The 18869-nt window shown below is 38.7% G+C and overlaps 1 protein-coding gene across 1 annotated transcript; it reads right to left on the reverse strand.

Annotated features, from left to right (window-relative positions):
- Nucleotides 1-8624: 8624 nt before the first annotated feature.
- Nucleotides 8625-14390, reverse strand: LOC111892232 (ribonuclease TUDOR 2). The gene is made up of 16 exons (XM_023888304.3): nucleotides 14184-14390; nucleotides 13434-13593; nucleotides 12821-12895; nucleotides 12610-12723; nucleotides 12440-12535; nucleotides 12140-12346; nucleotides 11770-11985; nucleotides 11578-11685; nucleotides 11330-11497; nucleotides 11063-11260; nucleotides 10559-10945; nucleotides 10262-10492; nucleotides 9991-10176; nucleotides 9639-9911; nucleotides 9170-9547; nucleotides 8625-9094 (listed from the first exon to the last, which is right to left on the reverse strand). Exons 2-16 carry the CDS (start codon nucleotides 13581-13583, stop codon nucleotides 8900-8902), a joined length of 2982 nt encoding a protein of 993 aa, XP_023744072.2. The 5' UTR covers nucleotides 13584-13593; nucleotides 14184-14390; the 3' UTR covers nucleotides 8625-8899.
- Nucleotides 14391-18869: the final 4479 nt, after the last annotated feature.

Raw genomic sequence — 18869 nt, forward strand, 5'->3', positions numbered from 1 at the left:
AAATACATATACAGTTTAAATCATTGAAAACATGTATAAAGCGTTCATCCAGCATAGATAGCAAGTATACAGATAATATACACACACAGCACGTAATTTATATAAAATACTTCATATCTATGTGTAAGCTGAAAGTACCTATGCACTCACTTGATAAGGTGATGACTCAGCACTTGGACAGCGCTTCGATACGCTCAAAATGATTTTCCTTCGATAAAACCTAGTACCAATACCACTAGGGTTTAGTCTAACGGTAACCGCGACAAATTAATTAGTCTGACTATTATTAAGCGTTAATAACACTCAATATAACTCATAATAATAGCCCAAATAATTATTTTAAGGACCTAATAACATTCTTATAATTATTTGAAAGCTATATTAAAAATTGCGTAAGCGTAGCACACTTACAGCGAATTTTATCGAAAACCAGAACTTAATTGGAGCAGCGTTTCGAAACCGAAAGACACTTTTTTTCGGGACTCCGAGAGCCACGGGGCTTCCCTCGGGAGATAAGGGGTTTATCTAGGGCTTAAGGGTGGTTTGGAGCTTTAGAGAGAGAAAGTAATCTAGAGAGAGTGGAAAATGTGCAAGAAAGTCGGCAGCCTTCATTGCCTTTTATAGTGCGAGCCTTCGGTCTACGCTGGGCGTACCGAAGGTTGTACGCTGCGCGTTCGTCGGATAAGACTGCCAGGTGTCGAGGCTTCGGTGGGGAGACGTGAAGGCTTGTGGACCGAGGAAGAGTTCTTCTTACGCGGGGCGTTCCGAACCTCGTACGCGGGGCGTCGGATGCTAACGTTGGGCGTATGCGAGGGGTTGCGTGTCATGCATCCGAGGCGGGTACCAAGGTCAGCGATGGAGGGTCCAGATTGCGCCACGTCATCCATCCTTCATCAGGTCTCGCAATTTCATGCTTCAACTTTAAAAATTCGTAACTTTTGCGTACGACCTCCGTTTTCGACGTTCTTTATATCCACGCGAAGGTGGGAACGTACTCTTAAATTTTATATTATTAACAGGCCGGGACATGATTGGTCCGTTAAATTCTCATAACTTCTTCATCCGACGTCCGTTTTCACCCATCTTTTTCTCGTTACGCTACTCTTAACGAGATCTTTGATTCCCGTTTAGGTCGTGTAGGCCAAAAACCACTCGGTCTAATATTCGAATTTCGGGTTGTACACTGCTAGTCCGAAACTTCAAAAAATCATAACTTCTTCATACGAAGTCATATTTGGGCGTTCTTTTTATCGATGTTCTTAGTTTAACATATTCTACGACTTTCGTTTAGAGCGCTAAGGCTAAATCTTGCTCTATCATAAATTCACTATTTACGCTTCCCGGTGTCGTGCCGATTCCGTCGCGAAACTTCGACGAGTCATAACTTCTTCGTTATAACTCGGATTTTGGCGTTATTTATATGTACGGAAACCTTGTGACATATACTACAACTTGGTTCAAATTATTTATTCTAAATAATCTTTTGTCGAAAAGTCGTTTTCGACCCCTATTGCCTCTAAATTGACGAGCCCGGATCTACGGGCGTTACACTGGAAGCTGCTAAAGATGAAGCTGATGTCGCTTCTGGTACCTTTCTCGTAAACAAATTGCATGCCCAAATTTTATTTGATTATGGAGCCAACTACTCCTATATTTCGCATGAATTTGGTAAAAAAAAAAAAACTAGTTTTGCATGTTGATAGAGTAGATAATGGTTTATTAGTCGAAGTTGCTAGTGGCAACTTTGTACCTGTTAGTCATGGTATGAAAAACATCTTAATTGAATTGAATGGGAATAAGTTCCACGAGGAATTATTGCCTATAGAACTTAATGGTTTCGACATCATGCTTGGAATGGATTGGCTTAACGCCAATGACGCCGAGATATTGTGCAAGAAGAAGATAGTTAAAGTAAACCCACCTGGGAAAGAGTCATTTATGGTGTATGGAGATAAACGCATAGTAAATTCTGGAATCATTTCATTGATGAAAGCCAAAAAGTGTTTGGCTAAAGGATGTACGTCGTATCTAGCATTCGTGATCGATGCTAAAAAGGAGAAAAAGGTGATGCAGAGCATTCCTGTCGTGTGTGATTATCCAGAAGTATTTCCCGAAGATCTTCCCGAATTACCGCCTGATAGACAAGTGGAGTTTAGAATAAACTTGTTGCCAGGGACGACGCCAATAAGAAAAGCACCTTATCGATTAGCACCGATGGAGATGAAGGAGCTGATGATGCAACTTCAGGAGTTATTGGACAAAGGTTTCATTAGACCTATTTCATCGCCCTGGGGAGCTCCGGTGTTATTCGTAAAGAAGAAAGATGGAAGTATGAGGATGTGCATTGATTACAGAGAGCTGAATAAAGCAATGATAAAGAATAGATACTCGCTGCCGAGGATTGATGACCTGTTCGATCAACTACAAGGTTCAAGTTATTTTTCAAAGATCGACCTGAGGTCAGGATATCATCAGCTGAAAGTAAGAGAACAGGATATAGAGAAGACTGCATTCATAACACGATATGGACACTATGAGTTTTTGGTTATGTCGTTTGGACTAACCAATGCTCCAGCAGCATTCATGGATTTGATGAATAGGGTTTGTAATCCGTTCCTTGATAAATCCGTGATAGTGTTCATTGACGACATTCTGATTTATTCAAAGAGCCAAGATGAGCATGGAAGACACTTGCGAGAAGTGTTGGAAGTCTTGAAGAATGAGAAGTTGTATGCAAAGTTCTCCAAATGTGATTTTTGGATTCGAGAAGTCCAATTCTTGGGTCACGTGGTCAACCAAGAAGGGATAATGGTTGATCCAGCAATTGAATATGAGGCGACTACGCTGGCTAGAGTTACTTAAGGACTACGACCGTGAGATACTTTACCACCCCAGTAAAGTTAATGTTGTTGCTGATGCTCTCAGTCGGAAAGTCAATCTTGAAAGGAAGAGGCCAAGTGCGTTGAGAATAGAAGTTGTCTCGACAATTGTTAAGATTATAAAGAAAGCTCAAGAGGAAGCTTCTGAGAAGAATGACCAAAAGGAGGAACGTTTGGGCAAAACGTTGGTGTTCGGTATAAACAGTCATAGACTGAAGGTGTTCCAAGATCGGATTTGGATACCTAAGACAGGAGGAATCAGAGATCTTCTGATGGAAGAAGCTCACAAGACCATGTACTCGATTCATCCCGGTAGCACTAAAATGTATAGGGACCTGAAACCCTACTATTGGTGGCCGACGATGAAGCTTGATGTTACAAAGTATGTGGCCGAGTGTGTGACTTGTGTGAGAGTCAAGACACAACATCAGAAACCGTATGGGAGTTTAGAACGATTGCTTGCGCCTATGGGTAAGTGGGAAGACATTGCTATGGATTTTGTCACTAAACTGCCCAAAACAAAAAGTGGTCAGGACATGATTTGGGTGGTCGTTGATCGATTCACTAAGAGTGCGCATTTCATAGCAGCCACGGAGAAATGGTCTATGGAAAAGCTTGCGAATTCTTATGTGAAGGAAATTGTGAGGCTTCACGGTGTCCCATTAACGATTGTGTCCGATCGTGATAACCGTTTCACCTCACGATTTTGGAAAAGTCTACAAGAGGAATTGGGTACCAAGTTGTGTTTAAGTATAGCTTACCATCCGCAGACTGATGGTTAGAGCGAACGAACGATACAAACACTTGAAGATATGCAAAGAGCATGTACCTTGGAATTCCTAGGTAATTGGGATGAACATTTACCTTTGGTAGAATTTTCCTACAATAATAGTTTTCACTCGAGCATTATGATGGCACCTTATCAAGCTTTGTATGGGCAGAAGTGTCGTACGCCGTCTTGTTGGCTTGAGGTTGGGGAAAAGCAGTTTATGGGACCAGAGATAGTCCATCAAACTGCTGAAAAGTTGAAAATAATTAGGGAAAGAACGTTAGCAGCTCAGGATCGTCAAAAGAGCTATGCTGACAACAAGCGAAGACCGATGACCTTTGAAGTTGGAGATTCGGTTTTGCTTAAAGTCTCGCCGTGGAAGGGACTTATAAGATTTGGTAAAAGGGGAGAATTAATTCCAAGGTTTGTTGGACCGTTTAAAGTTCTTCAGAGGATTGGGAACCAAGCTTACAAGCTCGAACTACCAGAAGAACTTAATGGAATTCATAACACTTTTCATGTGTGTTATTTGAGGAAGTTCACGGGAGAAGTTCCCGACATGATTCCACTTTCGGAGTTGAGAATCGATGAGAACAAAAGGTTGATTGAAGAACCAGAGGCAATCATTGACCGAAAGACTAAGAAGTTGCGACGCAAGATGGTCGAGTTAGTGCTTGTCCGATGGAAACACACGAATGGGCCGAATCTCACCTGGGAGACGGAGAGTGACATGATGGGTCGCTATCCGCATTTGTTTGTTGATGTGTGATTCTGCGGACGGAATCATTCTAATGTGGAGAGAATTGTAACGCTTGTGTTTCTGGGCTTGTCATTAATGTTGATATAATAGTCTAGGTTAGCCTTTGTAACCCGATTTGAAATAATAGGAGTGTATTATTTGAGTATTATGTGTTTTGTGCTTAATTGCTTAATTATGTGATTTGATTAATTAAGAATAAAAATAAGCGTCAAAAATTAAGTGTAAAATAAACTCGATATCTTTACATAAAGTTGTAATAGCCGAAACGAGGTTTCCGAATATATATATATATATATATATATATATATATATATATATATATATATATATATATATATATATATATATATATATATATATATATATAGAACGCCCAAATCTGACTTCGTATGAGGAACTTATGATTTTCTGAAGTTTCGACTTAGCAGTATGTAGCCCGAATACTCGATTTGAGATCGAGCGGTTTTTAGCCGAAACAATCTAAACGAGAATCGAAGATCTCGTTAGTGGTAGCGAAGCGATAAAAAGTTAGGTGAGAACGGACGCCGAACGAAGAAGTTATGAGTTTATAACGAAGTTTTCCTGTCCCGGCCTGCTAAAAATAAATAATAAAAATAAAATCAAAATTAGCCGGCGGAATCTAAACGAAAGTCGTAAAGCGTAGTCTCACCTACGCGGGAAATAAAGAACGTCGAAAACGGAGTTCGTATGAAGAAGATATGAATTTTTGAAGTTTATTAAATAATTAAAATATATAAATTTAACTTTTAATTCGGATGTATATCCGAAGGAGTCACCGATCTGATCCGAAGTACGCCCAGCGTACCCCGATGCATGCACCGCCTCGGACTCGAGTGCTCCGATGACGCATGCAGTGACGATCCGAGGAGTACGCCCCACGTAAGGCTCAGCCTCTATAAAAGGCTTGCGAGGGCAACCGAGAGTTTTGCTCTTTTTCTCTTCTCTCTCTCTCTCGTTTTGCATCATTTTGCGTGCCATTTATACCCCGAAGCCCCGGTAATATTCCCGAGCGCCGAAGCAAGTTTCGAAGCCCCGAGGATCCTGAGAAGTGTGATTCCCAAGCCGAAGCTCTGCCCGCGAGGAGTTCGATTTTTGTGAAGATCTCCCAGATCTATGGAGAAACACTACTTTTGCACGTCGTAGTGTTGTCTGATCATCTTCTGATCAAGTGAGTGTGTAGTTACTTTCTTCTAACGCATAATTATGAAGTATTTTATACGAAATACGTGTTATGTGTATAATTTTGTTGTTATGCGTGTGAATGTATATTCACTCTCTTCTATCTCATAGACCTGATTTACTTTCTTTGAAATATGTGTTATGTGGGTGTGCCTCATCTGTTATGTGGAATATGTATTGAATGAAAAATGCTATACAGGTTTTAAACTATGTATAAAGATATATATTTTTATCTACTAATATGTTGGGTAGAACATGGGTAGATAGTTGGTGTGTAATAAACAGATGAGAGGCCTCGATGTTGTTGTTGTTGATCTAGTTATTCAGCGGAGTATGGATAACGACCGCAGACTCTTTCTAGACAGTCATGTGGAACGCTAGCAGGTTCATAACCTGTACGTGTTGTGGACGATGTGTTCACCGGTGTACTCTATCCCCCTCATGGTTGCCTTTAGGATATCTATTGTTGAGGAAACCCCTTAGCAGTTATGTCCGTCCCGATGAAAATCCTAGATTAGGTCCCTTGAGATAGATGTTGTTTTAGGGACGTAAAGTGAGGATAACGGGAATGGGTAATCGGGATATTGTTGGTTGGTGAAATTAAATATAATTATTTATTGTGGGTTGAAAACCCTATATGCTCACCAGGATCCCAAGTCTGACCCACTCGGTTTTATTTGTCTTACAGGAAGTGGCGCAAAGGCATAAGATGGATGAATCATCGAGTTGTTTTGTTTACAAGTTTGTATATGTATATATTTGTTGAATGACTTGTAATGTTATCGTTTATGCTTTATGGTCTGTATCGGAACATGACATCCCGAGTTTTGATTATATAATGAAAATGCATCTCTTGATGAAATGCTTTGATAAATATTATTTCATCATATTTTTTTTGGGAACAAATTCCGCAACTCTTTTAAATCAAAAGGATTTACTCTGAAATTATTTTAAAAAACATAAATGAAACCGGTCTTTTCTGGCTGAGATTTTGGGGATGTCACAGCCTTGTAATCCCAAAATTGAGGGAGAAAGTTAGAGATTAAAGTTGAGTTTGATCTTTGGTGAAATGAGAGCAAGTGAATGAGAATGAGGAGAGCGGATGAGTGTCCAACTCTAAAAATGTGGGAATAACTTGTGAGAGAGGGAAAAAGTACAAGGAAGTGACAAGGTATGGTGGGGAGGTGTGTGGGTTAGTCATGGAGTGGGTGTGGTGGTTGCTTGTGTCATAATTCAAAGAAAAGTCAACACTCCACCTCTTGTACTTCACCCACTCTTCTTGGATAAGATTTATCCCCAAAAACGTGATTATTTAATAAATATGGGGTCTTATATGTTAAAATATAATTTTGGGTGAACATCTCGCGTTTAAATGATCAAAACGGGCTTAAAACGCAAAACTAGTCGAAAACCGGGAAGAAAAGTCGAAGTCTGCGAAGCCTCTCGCATGGGACCGAAGGTGCGAGGGTTCGGCCCTGAGAAGGATGGAACCGAAGGCGAGCTTGTCAGGCGCGGGCTTGTCAGAAGCGAACCTAGGCGAGGCGAGAAGCGAAATAGACCGAGAGGAGGTTCAGTCCAAAGGGACCTTCGGGTTCGGTCCAGCAGGGTTCGGTACTCAGCAGTTCGGTCCTTAAGAGGACTTTCGGCTCTAAGAGGGTTCGGCCCCATAGAGTAGGTTTCGGGTCATTAAGCCTATTTTACTCGTTTTTATCCCGTTTCAAACCATTTTTGACCCGTTTAAGGGTCGGGATGGCCCAAATGATTACGAAAAGTTACGGAAACTTTTGAGAGAGATTTGGGAGAGATTCCATATTCTTGGAGAGATTTGGGAGAGATTCCATATTCTTGGAGAGATTTGGGAGAGATTTGACATACTTTGAGAGATTTCACATACGGAGAGAGATTTGGGAGAAATTTGACATACTTGGAGAGATTTCACATACAGAGAGATAGAGTGAAAGAGATTTAAGAGAGGTTCCATTTACGACCTTTTTGAGTATCCGGCTTCGCAATGCAGGATCCGTAAACCCCGTTAAGCCACGATTTAGTGTTCTACACACTCCCAATGAGTGTGAAATAGTGTTTTATCGCTTTGGTTCATTATTTAGCATTATAAAGGCTAAGGAAATTCAAACACACAAATTTTCCAATTGATATTTTCTCATTAAAATAACGAGTTGTACAGTAATTACATAACGTAAGCCCTAGTACACAAGGGTTAATTGAGTCGACCGGTTTGACTTGTTGACTTTAGTTGACTTTGACTTGACTGGAAATTGACAGTTGTCACAACGAGCATGATTAGTAACCATCGTTTCGGTCCCTTTGCCAGCATGATTAATGTTCGATAAATACCCATTGGCCAATAGACACCACTTTTGAAACCCAGAGAACCTTCTTTACCGATAGTAGTCCCTTCAGCAAACTATTACATCACACGACATGTATTACTAACACCCTGATTTATATGAGCAGGTAGATATTGCAAGAGGTGGGTTTTAATAAAACCAGTTCTAGAGCAAACACTATATGCAAGTAGATCATTTTCAAAATGAAGGTTACTGCCTTGTTTTCGTAAACATCTTACCAACAAATAATTTACATTCATGTACCGACAATAAACATCTTATGTTACTTTAACTTTTACAATTTTATTACAATACATTCAAGGATCACTTAAGATTGCAAATTTATTTAACCATAATTCCACTCTAAGAGGTTTAATCCAATATTACGAATTCTCACTTTGTTTATACACCCTTAAATTGCTAATACTTACAACTTACCAATTACTTCATGAACAAACTTTCTTGGGATATTTTGAGGATGAGCTCATTAACGTCATTGACCTCGACAGACAAGAAATCCAAACGAGTCATTATCCCACTTCCATCCATCTTTTAAGATGAAACAAAAAAAACTATACAGTAATTTTTATCTTATTGACACTTATCTCTATTCCAAGAGGATCAACTACTAGGAAGAACGAAAGTTAAGTAAACTCGTTAAAAAAAAGTAACACATAAAGTAAACTTATATCACAAACAAACAAACAAACATCCGATCCGATCCTAACCATTGCTGCTCACCTTATTAAGAGTCGTATAAATTAAACAAAAAACAAAAAAACAAAAAAAAACGATGCAAAACAAAATTGTCCTCTACCATAATTAAATAAAAAAAACGAACCAAATCTCTCTGAAGAAAAAAAAAACATAAACTTTCTATCTCTTGGCAGCAATCGTCTCTCCATATTCAAACATTTTGAGTACCTTTTTTTTCTGTTGGTGTTCAGCGTTTCCCAGCAGCTGCTTTCTTAGCACCAGGCAGAGGATTCTCATCATCATCAGACTCAATATCACCATACTCCCACATCCCCAACCTCTTTGTACGCGCTTCCGTCTGATACTTTTCCAGCTCATCAAGCGCCACCTGTCGCTCTTTCGGCTCCCACCTCCTCCTTTTCTCCAACCTCGCAAGTCCTCCCTAAAAAAATGCTTCCAAAATTAATCCCAAAAAAAAAAATATGGTTTTAATATCTTATAAACGAAAAATACGAACATTGAGCATCGAGGCATTGATACTGATATCAGATTCGGGATCAATCAAAGTCACCAACAGCACAGTTCCAGTTCCTTGACCTTTGACTTTTCCCCCAGAAGTATCTCGTTCTTCAATAATCGCCCTGAACTCCTTGGGCCCACTAAGTGTGCTTTCACTTAAATGCATTGCTGCTTCCTGACCATAATCGTCTTCCAAAGTCGGCACCTTTAAGTACGCCAGCTGGCAAAGCTGGGCCACCCCAGGTGCAGAAGAAACCGATGCATCAAGTGGACGTAACTGATTGTAAGTAACAACTTCTTGGTTCCCGTAGTCGATGTAAAACACTTCGAATTTGTCTTTTGTCGATTGCACCACACCACGCGGACCACTCACCACCTGCCACATCATCATCAAAAACAGAATTTAATTATTTATTGAATTTAATTATTGGAAGAAAAAAAAAACAAGTATAAAACACGATTCTTACCATGGCACGATTCCATGAGTTATCTGCACTGAACTGTGCAAGGACGATATCGCCCTTTTTGGGATTGAATGCGCCAAGTACAGGGGCTTCTTTGAGGTTTAAGGAAGCGAGTTGTTGTTGGATAGAGGCGACTTTTGAATCTGAAACAGCTTGGACATAGAATTGGCCTCCGCTAAGGACTTCGGTCACAACAACCTTGATCTCTTCTTTTTGTTTTTTGTCTTGAGTTGCACCATTGGTGACTTCTTCACCTTCCACGTAGTTTTCCCATATCTGAAACAAATTTATAAAATCAGAGTTTTTACATTTTTGATTTTATTGTATTATGAGAAAATTTGATATATTATCAAACCTTTAGTTTCTTATTCTTGGCAGACTGTTCGGCTTGAGCAAGAAGATGAGCATCTGGAATCCTATCAGCACCGAATGTCTGAAGTCTTGCAAGTCCGGCTTCTAGAAGATGAATCGTGACATTCGTTTTTGATTCCCATAATGACCCCAAGAAGGTTCCGGTCCTATCAACTGTTTCCACTTCAATCTGAAATAAATAAATAAAAAATAGTATTAACAAATGAAGTGATAGTAATAATTATTAATAATTGATTATGGGTGAGTGAAATTACCTCAACGTCCCTCTGCATGATCTTGCGTCTCATGAGTGCAATAGCTTCGTTAGAATAAGGTTCGTCACGTCCGGGACATCGGACACCGGAAAAGGAGAAGGCGATGCTGCATGTTTCTTTGGGGACAAACAGTTTGAATCTGTGTCCACTGAGTACATATTCAACGACAGCTGTCATTCTCCTGTTACGTTGCAAAAACGGGAGGAAATCTTTGGCTTTCTTGGCAGATGCCTGAAAAAAAAATTACAAAGTCAAACATGAATAAGCAGAGTCAAGATTTTAATTTTATTTACTAACCGTTAAGAGATCTGTGACATGCATGACTGGAGGATCTTTAGCGGAATGAATTCCTTTCTTTCCGGATGTAGCACGGGTTTCAGCTGCTAAAAGATTCTCATAGTAATTTGATCTTTCCTCAAAGTCTCTATGTCTAATCACAGTGCCAAATCCACGTGCAATAATCAGCTCAGCAACGTTAACACCCGGTTGCTGGGTTGCTGCTGGAGTAGTAGCAGCAGGAGGAGTAGGAGTAGGAGTAGCAGAGGAGACATCTTCAGTTTCTTTCCCTGGAGTCAACAGAAACACTGACCCAAATCCCATTACCCTTGAATCTGCGGGCCCAGCTGGGGCAGCAGATCCATCAGCAACTGGGACCTTCCGCGAATATTCCATTGAAACTTGAACCTAAAAAAGTTTAAAAGTAATCATCAAAATCAACCTTCAACTTTTCTATATTTCAAATTAGGGTTAATGTCAAGAATTTGAAAGTGTTTAAAGAAGGTTGAAATGTAATAATGTTACCTGACGACCCATTAATCTTGTCCTGAGAAACTCCCTTGCTTCACGGGCATAAGGAGCTGGTTTCTCCTCTCTCCTTGGGTTTCCCAATTTGGGGCATCTGATACTTGAGAGATTGACTCTTCTTTCAGCAGCTGGACTACCGAATGGTAGTGAATCATCAGCAACAACAATGCAGTCCCCACTAACAACTTCAACTACCTGTAAAAAGTTTTAATTTAGTAAACTTTATTTAAAAATGGAAGAAATGAGATTAGTTTAAAGACAAACCTTTCCAGTGAAGTTATCTGATATGGCCTTTGAATTGGTAGCTGGGGGAACATAGTTTGTCCAAAGCCTCAACTTAGTCTTCTTTGCTAGAAGTTCTGCAGCTTTTAACTTCCTTCTGGCTTCATCTTCCATCATACTCGCACTCCACTCAACATATTTTGCATATCCCTAATTAAAAAAAAAAAAAGAACAATATGTTATAAAGAAAGTTGTAAGAAAGTAGGTTGTCATTTTAAAACATAACATACGTTTTCAATAAGCTCCATTGCCAGATCCTTTGCTGATTCTCCATCAGAGTAATATACAGAACCAATCAGATTGCTAAACTTGTCAACACCCTCAAGAACAATCCGGACCTGTTCAATAATAAACATAGAAATAATCAAACCCAGTGTCCTTTATGTCAACTTAATAAGGGGAAATTGCAAGATATTACTCACATCTCTGTTTAGAACACGGATCTCAGTAAAATGTTTAGCTTCCCTCCCATAAGGATCAGGGGAAACTTCATTGAAGCCTGATGAGGCTGAGATTCTTTGGGCTGATGTTAAGGGCCCACGTGACTCGGAATTATTATTTTCTCCATTTGTCTCTTCGGATGGGACCTCAATTGGTATTGTAGGTTCTTGTGTTGTCCTTCTTCCCATTGATGGTGCCTAGTAAACAATTAGATAAATTAGAATTAAATATATCATTCCATTCCTCGAAGGAATGGGATAACACACACAGATACTGTGAGAAGGAACCACATTCTGTGAGGAATGCATGATTCCATTCCTTTGTGGTATTCAAAAAGAATGCATGTGGTACCTGGATTCCAGCAACAAATACTTGGACAAACTGAAACTCTGGAAGCAGATAAACACGAAGTGAACTTCCATCACGAACTTGTTCTACAATGGCTTCCATGGGTTTGCCTTTGTGTGAAGCTAAGAGGCCCATGGCATCAAGATTGCTGGGATCACCAACAGCAGATGGAGGAAGGTTCCTGATAGCTGCCTCCACAGCACCCGGAGACTAAAATCCATCAAGAAAATGAAACGTCATCAACATGTAACAATACAACTTATAAACACCATGCATAAGGCAACACAGTAATTACTAACTAACCCTATCCCATAAACCAACTCCTTGTTGTCTGGCTTGTTCTTCAAGGCGTAGGAGTTCGGTATGCTCAGGAGTAACCTCTCCTTTTCCCTCTTTAACCTGGAATTAGTATTTAGTAAGTGAAGCTATGTTGAATGTGAAGGTGAAAATTCTATTAAATGAATTGGAATTACCTTTGCCCAGCCATGAGTGACAACCTCATTTCCAACATTTGAAGTACCGATGAAAACACTGCAGAATTCTCGGGAGAAATTTGGGATGGTGTATTCGGTTCTAAAGACAACATCCTGGTAAACAAATAGATATATATAAACATTGTCATGAGATTTTTAAATTAAAATGAAATATGAATAATGGAAATCAAAGGGTTCTATGAATCAGAACCTTTCCTATGCACAACTTCCGTAGAAATTCTCTGCTTTCCCATGCAAACGGGTCATCCTGGCCACCTCTACGTGCCTAAATATAAAACAAGAAAATTGTTCCCCATCACTTATCAACAGAATTAGAATTATTACAAGTATAATTCCTAGTACAAGTTCATAAAGGTCAGATAGAAATAGAAAAGAAACTGCAGAATATGGCATACACCAACATAAAAAAAGGTATTCACTTAATTTAGAAAACAAACCAATTTATCCACTAGGTTAAGAAGTCACTTCGTTATGGCTTTAAATAAGTGGGTGGTAATTGGTGAGTGGTGAAGAAATAGTACTATTTGTAGTAGTAGAAGACAACTGGCTTATAGCAAAAAGTAGGAATCTTGGTAAAATTTGCAGTTTTGGGAGCCAGCAAGAAAATGAAATGGCGACTGGCTACATTCCAAAAAAGTGTTTAAAACCAAATTGTATGATCAGATCAAACCTACTAAATAAATACTCAATGCTTGCTTTTCAGAACAATTTCACAAAAAAGCTGAACAACGCCTCTAAAAACAAATTCTGTCACCATTCAAAAAGGACATAATGTAGGAATAAACACAATTAGGTAAACATACTAATCTTGGAGCCGATAGATGAGCTAAAACGATTGTCTTCTCAGGGGGGATTTCCGCTTTGGTGAATCCCATAATCACCAAGGTGTCGCCAGACATAACAGCTTTGACTTTTCCTCTCAGCCATCCTGAATTTCCAGCTGGTTGCGCCATCCCTTAAGATCTGAAAAAATAAAACACATAAATCATCAATAATTAAAAGAAAGATGTATACACATTGAATGCAGGTTGATAAACCCTAAAATCTCAGAACACATGGCACATAATTTGGTCAGTGTTACATTACATATCCAACATGTATTCACGTAGAAAAAACCAACATTTCTTTAATGTTCATAACTTCACAAGAAAACACAGGATCAACATAAACCCACTAATATCCAATCCATCATTCAAAAGAACTTATCGAAACCTAATTAAGTAATCGTGAATCGATGATACGCTCATTAAATTACATCAATTTAGATTCCAATCTTCAGATCCATATGCAATAATATAATAAAAATCAACATTTTCAAAACAAATCCAAGTAAAACCACATAACAATCACGGATACACACATTGACACTCCAAACACATCATATAACTCAAATCACTATCCAAGATCGACAATTCATCAAACAAAAATCAATCCAACGACTCCGATCTATCAAATAAAAGAACCAAAATTTACAGTATTAACGTAACATCCTGCATGTAAACGCGCAGATTCGTAGAAACAGCGTTACTTATTAGATCGGTAGACTACAATACCTGAAGGCTAACTGTTCTGGATCGATCAAGGAAAACACACACAGAAATCGAACAAACTCAAAATCAACCAATCTGAAATGAAACTTCGAGTTTAGAATTATCAAAATCCACACATAATTAAACCCGAATTCGAACGAAAACTACGGTGATTCAAAATTGAGACCAGAAGGAAGTAGTTCGGCCGGCGGAGGAAAATTTGTGACACTATACAAAGAGGCTGTATTTATATAGCAGGGGTCGAAAATCGATATCAGAAGCAATTAAATATACCCCTTCATTTTGAAGTAAATTACTAAAAATGCCATAAGGTTTCCGCTAACAGTTTCTGACTACCCTTGGTGTTGGACTACCAGATATGTATCTACTATCTATGACGACATTTTACTTCCACGTCGGATCTTTCAACCAATCAGAATGCATCACATATGCTGACTCATCGAATTAAATCGTGTCTACCTAAAATAGTAAAAGCAGGGTTACATATTTTACCCTGAACTTTTTTACCATATTTATGTACTCAGATGATGTTGGATTTGTGTCTGAAATTGTATTAATTAGGTTTGAGTGTTTGATAAAAAATTAATATTTATTATAAGTTTTTAATTATTTATAATTGAGATTAGATTATTGAGATGGGTAAAAAAGTTATCTCCAAACTTTATTTTTACAAAAAATATAATTTTAATTACTTTTATAAAAGTTATATAATTAATAACAGTATTCTAATTTTCTGAATAGAAAGATTTAGAATGTCTAGAAACATCAATAATGAGTTTATTTTAATTTGACAACCCATAACTAAAAATATCTTCTAAAAAATTGATTTTTTTTATTGTGATTAGCTAGGGCACTCGTGTAAAAGATCAATCATTACAATATATTATTTTGTCTCCTTTTATACCCATTTTCACCCACTTCCTCACAAATGTACAAAAAACAAAGTAGCAACGATCAATTTATATCGAACATATACTATATACATTACATCTTCTCTTATTTTTCAGTTGTGACAATATTACCAATTTACCAAGCATGAATTTATTGGAAAACACTACAAAGTAAGTAATTTTAAGAATCTAATTCATGTCTACAAAGATAAGAGTTCGTAAGAAAACGAAGGGTTTCCATAAATCATATCCCTCCAAGACTCCAATGTCAAAAGGTAAATGTCATTTTTACGCATACACGTCTTTGGCGTGTGAATTGTTCATTCTAGTGACTTGAAACCGCAATGTCTCTTTCCATTCTATAATTAGATTTCTTGCAACCATGATGGAAATGATGGAAAGACCTTATCTAGTAAAAGGGCATAATCATCTATCTTATTGAAGCAAAATTAGATAATGAGGTATCCAAATTTGTCAAGTTTGTTATACAAAAGCTTGTCTAAGTTAAAGAAAGTGAGCATATGTTGTTCTTATATGCATGCACACATGTTAGGTGATATGTGATGGAATGATATATATTTTAAGATGCATATTTAATATTTTTTTTATATTATTATAGATATATGATGCTTAAAATATATAAATTTGTATTTTGCATATTATAATGACTAAAAGATAAAATATAAAATATTTAGAGCATATTCTGGAATAAATTATTAAGCAAGATTCAAATTAAAGATATCTCTAAACTAGCAGAAGATTTCGAAGATTTCTGAAGATTTGGTAGTCCGTGCAGTGGATATCTTGTCTAGCCGGAAATTAAGGTGACATCATATATCTATAAATTAAAGTTTGGTTTCTTATTTTTCAAGGGAGAGACAAGAAAAAACAAAAAACCCTATAAATTGTAGCAGTTAAAGTCCTAAAGCTAGAAGAAAAGTCTTTTCATTACACATTTAGAATTAATTTGGTTTGCAATATGTTTAATTTTTCAGATTATTCAGTTATCTAGTGTAGATTATAGGGTAAGTTCATATACTTTCGTTTATAGTAGATGATCCAAGATTGATTATGTTTTAATTCATTGAAAGGAGTTTGATGTGACATCTTCAATTTCACAGTCAGAAATAACCGATTTATTTATGTTTATTTAATATCAGAGTATCCATTTTTAAATAATAATATTGCGGAATTTGTTCCCAAAAACATGATAATAATATTATCAAAGCATTTTTGAAAAAAAAAATGTATTTTATTTATATTTAAAATTTAAAAATCTGGGATGTAATCGTCAGTACAATACATAAGAATAAACGGAAATAATATAGGCCTTACAAACATTTATTATTTTACTGGCCTATAATCCATAAATCTATCATATGATCATCACATTTGTGCTCTCGTACCATTATTTGTAATACAAGAAACTGAGTGGGTCAAACTTGGGAAAGTATGGTGAGCACATAGGGTTTCAACCTACAGTAATTAAATTCTTTAATTATATTATTTTCATCAAATAATTCAACTTGATTAATTATTCCCGTTATCCTTAAATTATGACCTAAAATACTAGTCTCGAGGGACCTATCCTAAGGATCATTGTAAGCATCGGGGTAGACAATATTGCTTTGGGGATTCCGTAACGATATATGTCAATAAGGCAATCATGAGGGGGTGGAGTACATATGGTGAACACATAGTTTAAAAAGATCTACAAATTGCGAGTCTGCTAGCATTCCACTGTAACACCCATAAAATCATGCCAAATTTGAACTTTTAAAAACATTTCAAAACCATTAAATGATTACAAACGTGTTTTCAAAATGTATAATATCAGAGTTTTTCCCAGAAACATAAACAAAACATGAGGAGTTGTACGATCACGCCTTTACCTTGCCGCGATCCCCTGATGTACCTGAAACAATAAACTGAAAACTGTAAGCCCGAAAGCTTAGTGAGTTTCCCCCAAAATACTGATACACTGCACATAACACATATATAAATAACAACATGTACTGGTCCACATCTTTACAGACTGGATTACCCCTGGGCCCATAGTATGAGTCTAGATTGCCTTTCGGGCCCACAGCTCACATCTGGATTGTCATCGAGCCCAAAGTATGAGTCTCCCTCAACTCGTATCTGGAATGCTCCCGAGTTTGTTGGTTGTCGCACGGAGCAGCATCACCTCAACCCATCCCACATAATATGTCGACATATAACACAACTAATGCACATATAGATAATCACATAATACTACAGGTAGTCCTACAGATCTACCTAACTGGCATAGCAACAAACATGCAACACTAACTCATACTCATCATACTACAAAATGCTAGGATATCATATCCAATGGGCCGCCATTGGTGCCTTAGACCCCTTAGTATAGTGAGGTAACTCACCTCTCAACTATCAACTCGAATGATAAGCTCAAACTCTCCGATCACCGCCACAAACTCCACCACCTTCCAAAAGATGCAAACTGAGGTAGATTTCAGATCCCCACACGTTCCTTTCTTCTAGTCACTTTCTCTCCAATCTCTTCTTACTAAGATCCACCTTCCAAAGCTTAAAACACACAAGAATGGAGCACACACACAGATTAGGGTTTGTTGGACTCTCAAGAGGCCGTAAGGGGGCTAAAGGAGGCAAATGATCCTTTAAATAGGGTGCAAAACCCCGGAAATTAAGTTTTCATCCTCCAGCTCCTACTCGTCGAGTCCTAACTTGGACTCGGCGAGTAGTTCACTTAAACACGTGGCCCAATCCGCTTCTACTCGATGAGTCAGGGCATCCAACTCGTCGAGTAGACCTTGAAATTATGAAAATTAAAGCCATACAATTATCACCTGAGAGTCAGGGCGTTACAATTCTCCCCCACTTGAACTAGACTTCGTCCTCGAAGTCTGTTGCGGTGAACAACCCTGGATAGTGCTCCCGCATTTCCGCCTCCGGCTCCCACGTCCACTCAGACCCTCTTCGGTGCTCCCATTGTACCTTGACCAAAGGTATCTCTTTGTTCCGCAGAACCTTCACCTTCCTCTCCAGAATGGCCACGGGCCTCTCAACATAATTCAGGTATTCATCGACCTGAATGTCATCCAATGATACTACTGCCTCCTCATCCAGAATGCACTTCTACAATTGCGAAACGTGAAAGGTGTTGTGGATCCGACTGAGCTCCTCCGGTAGCTCTAACATGTATGCCACCTTGCCAACCCTTGCAACAATCCTGAATGGCCCAATATATTGGGGGCCCAATTTCCCCCCTCTTCCTGAAGCGGATCATACCCCTCCAGGGCGAGACCTTCAAGAGTACCATGTCACCGACCTGGAACTCTAACTCAGATCAGCACCTATCGACGTAACTCTTCTGCCGACTCTAAACGGTCTGCAGTCGCTGCCTGATCTGTTGAATCTTCTCGGTAGTCTGCAAGACTACCTCCGTCCGCCCCATCACCCTATGTCCGACCTCACCCCAACAAATCGGGGTGCGACATCTCCGACCATACAACTGCTCAAAAGGCAGGGCCCCAATGCTGGAATGACAATTGTTGTTGTAGGCGAACTCTGCAAGGGGTAGGTGCGAATCCCAGCTCCCACCGAAGTCGATGATATATGCCCTCAATATATCCTCGAGGGTCTGAATGGTCCACTCGCTCTGACCGTCGGTCTGTGGATGAAATGTTGTGCTAAAATGTAGCCGCGTGCCCAGTTCCTCGTGGAACTTCTGCCAGAAACGGAAGGTAAATCTAACATCTCGGCCGGAAACAATAGAGACCGGAACCCCATGGCA

Source organism: Lactuca sativa, chromosome 4 (assembly GCF_002870075.4).
Source record: "Lactuca sativa cultivar Salinas chromosome 4, Lsat_Salinas_v11, whole genome shotgun sequence".
NCBI lineage: Eukaryota > Viridiplantae > Streptophyta > Magnoliopsida > Asterales > Asteraceae > Lactuca > Lactuca sativa.

What these genes read in the sequence shown, in the direction of transcription:
- LOC111892232 (XM_023888304.3), bottom strand. Translation starts at nt 13,583, where the DNA reads ATGGCGCAACCAGCTGGAAATTCAGGATGGCTGAGAGGAAAAGTCAAA. An exon ending in GGAAGTTGTGCATAGGAAAG is followed by an intron (nt 12,724 to 12,820) that starts GTTCTGATTCAT and finishes TTTGTTTACCAG; the next exon opens with GATGTTGTCTTTAGAACCGA. An exon ending in TCCGTGTTCTAAACAGAGAT is followed by an intron (nt 11,686 to 11,769) that starts GTGAGTAATATC and finishes ATTATTGAACAG; the next exon opens with GTCCGGATTGTTCTTGAGGG.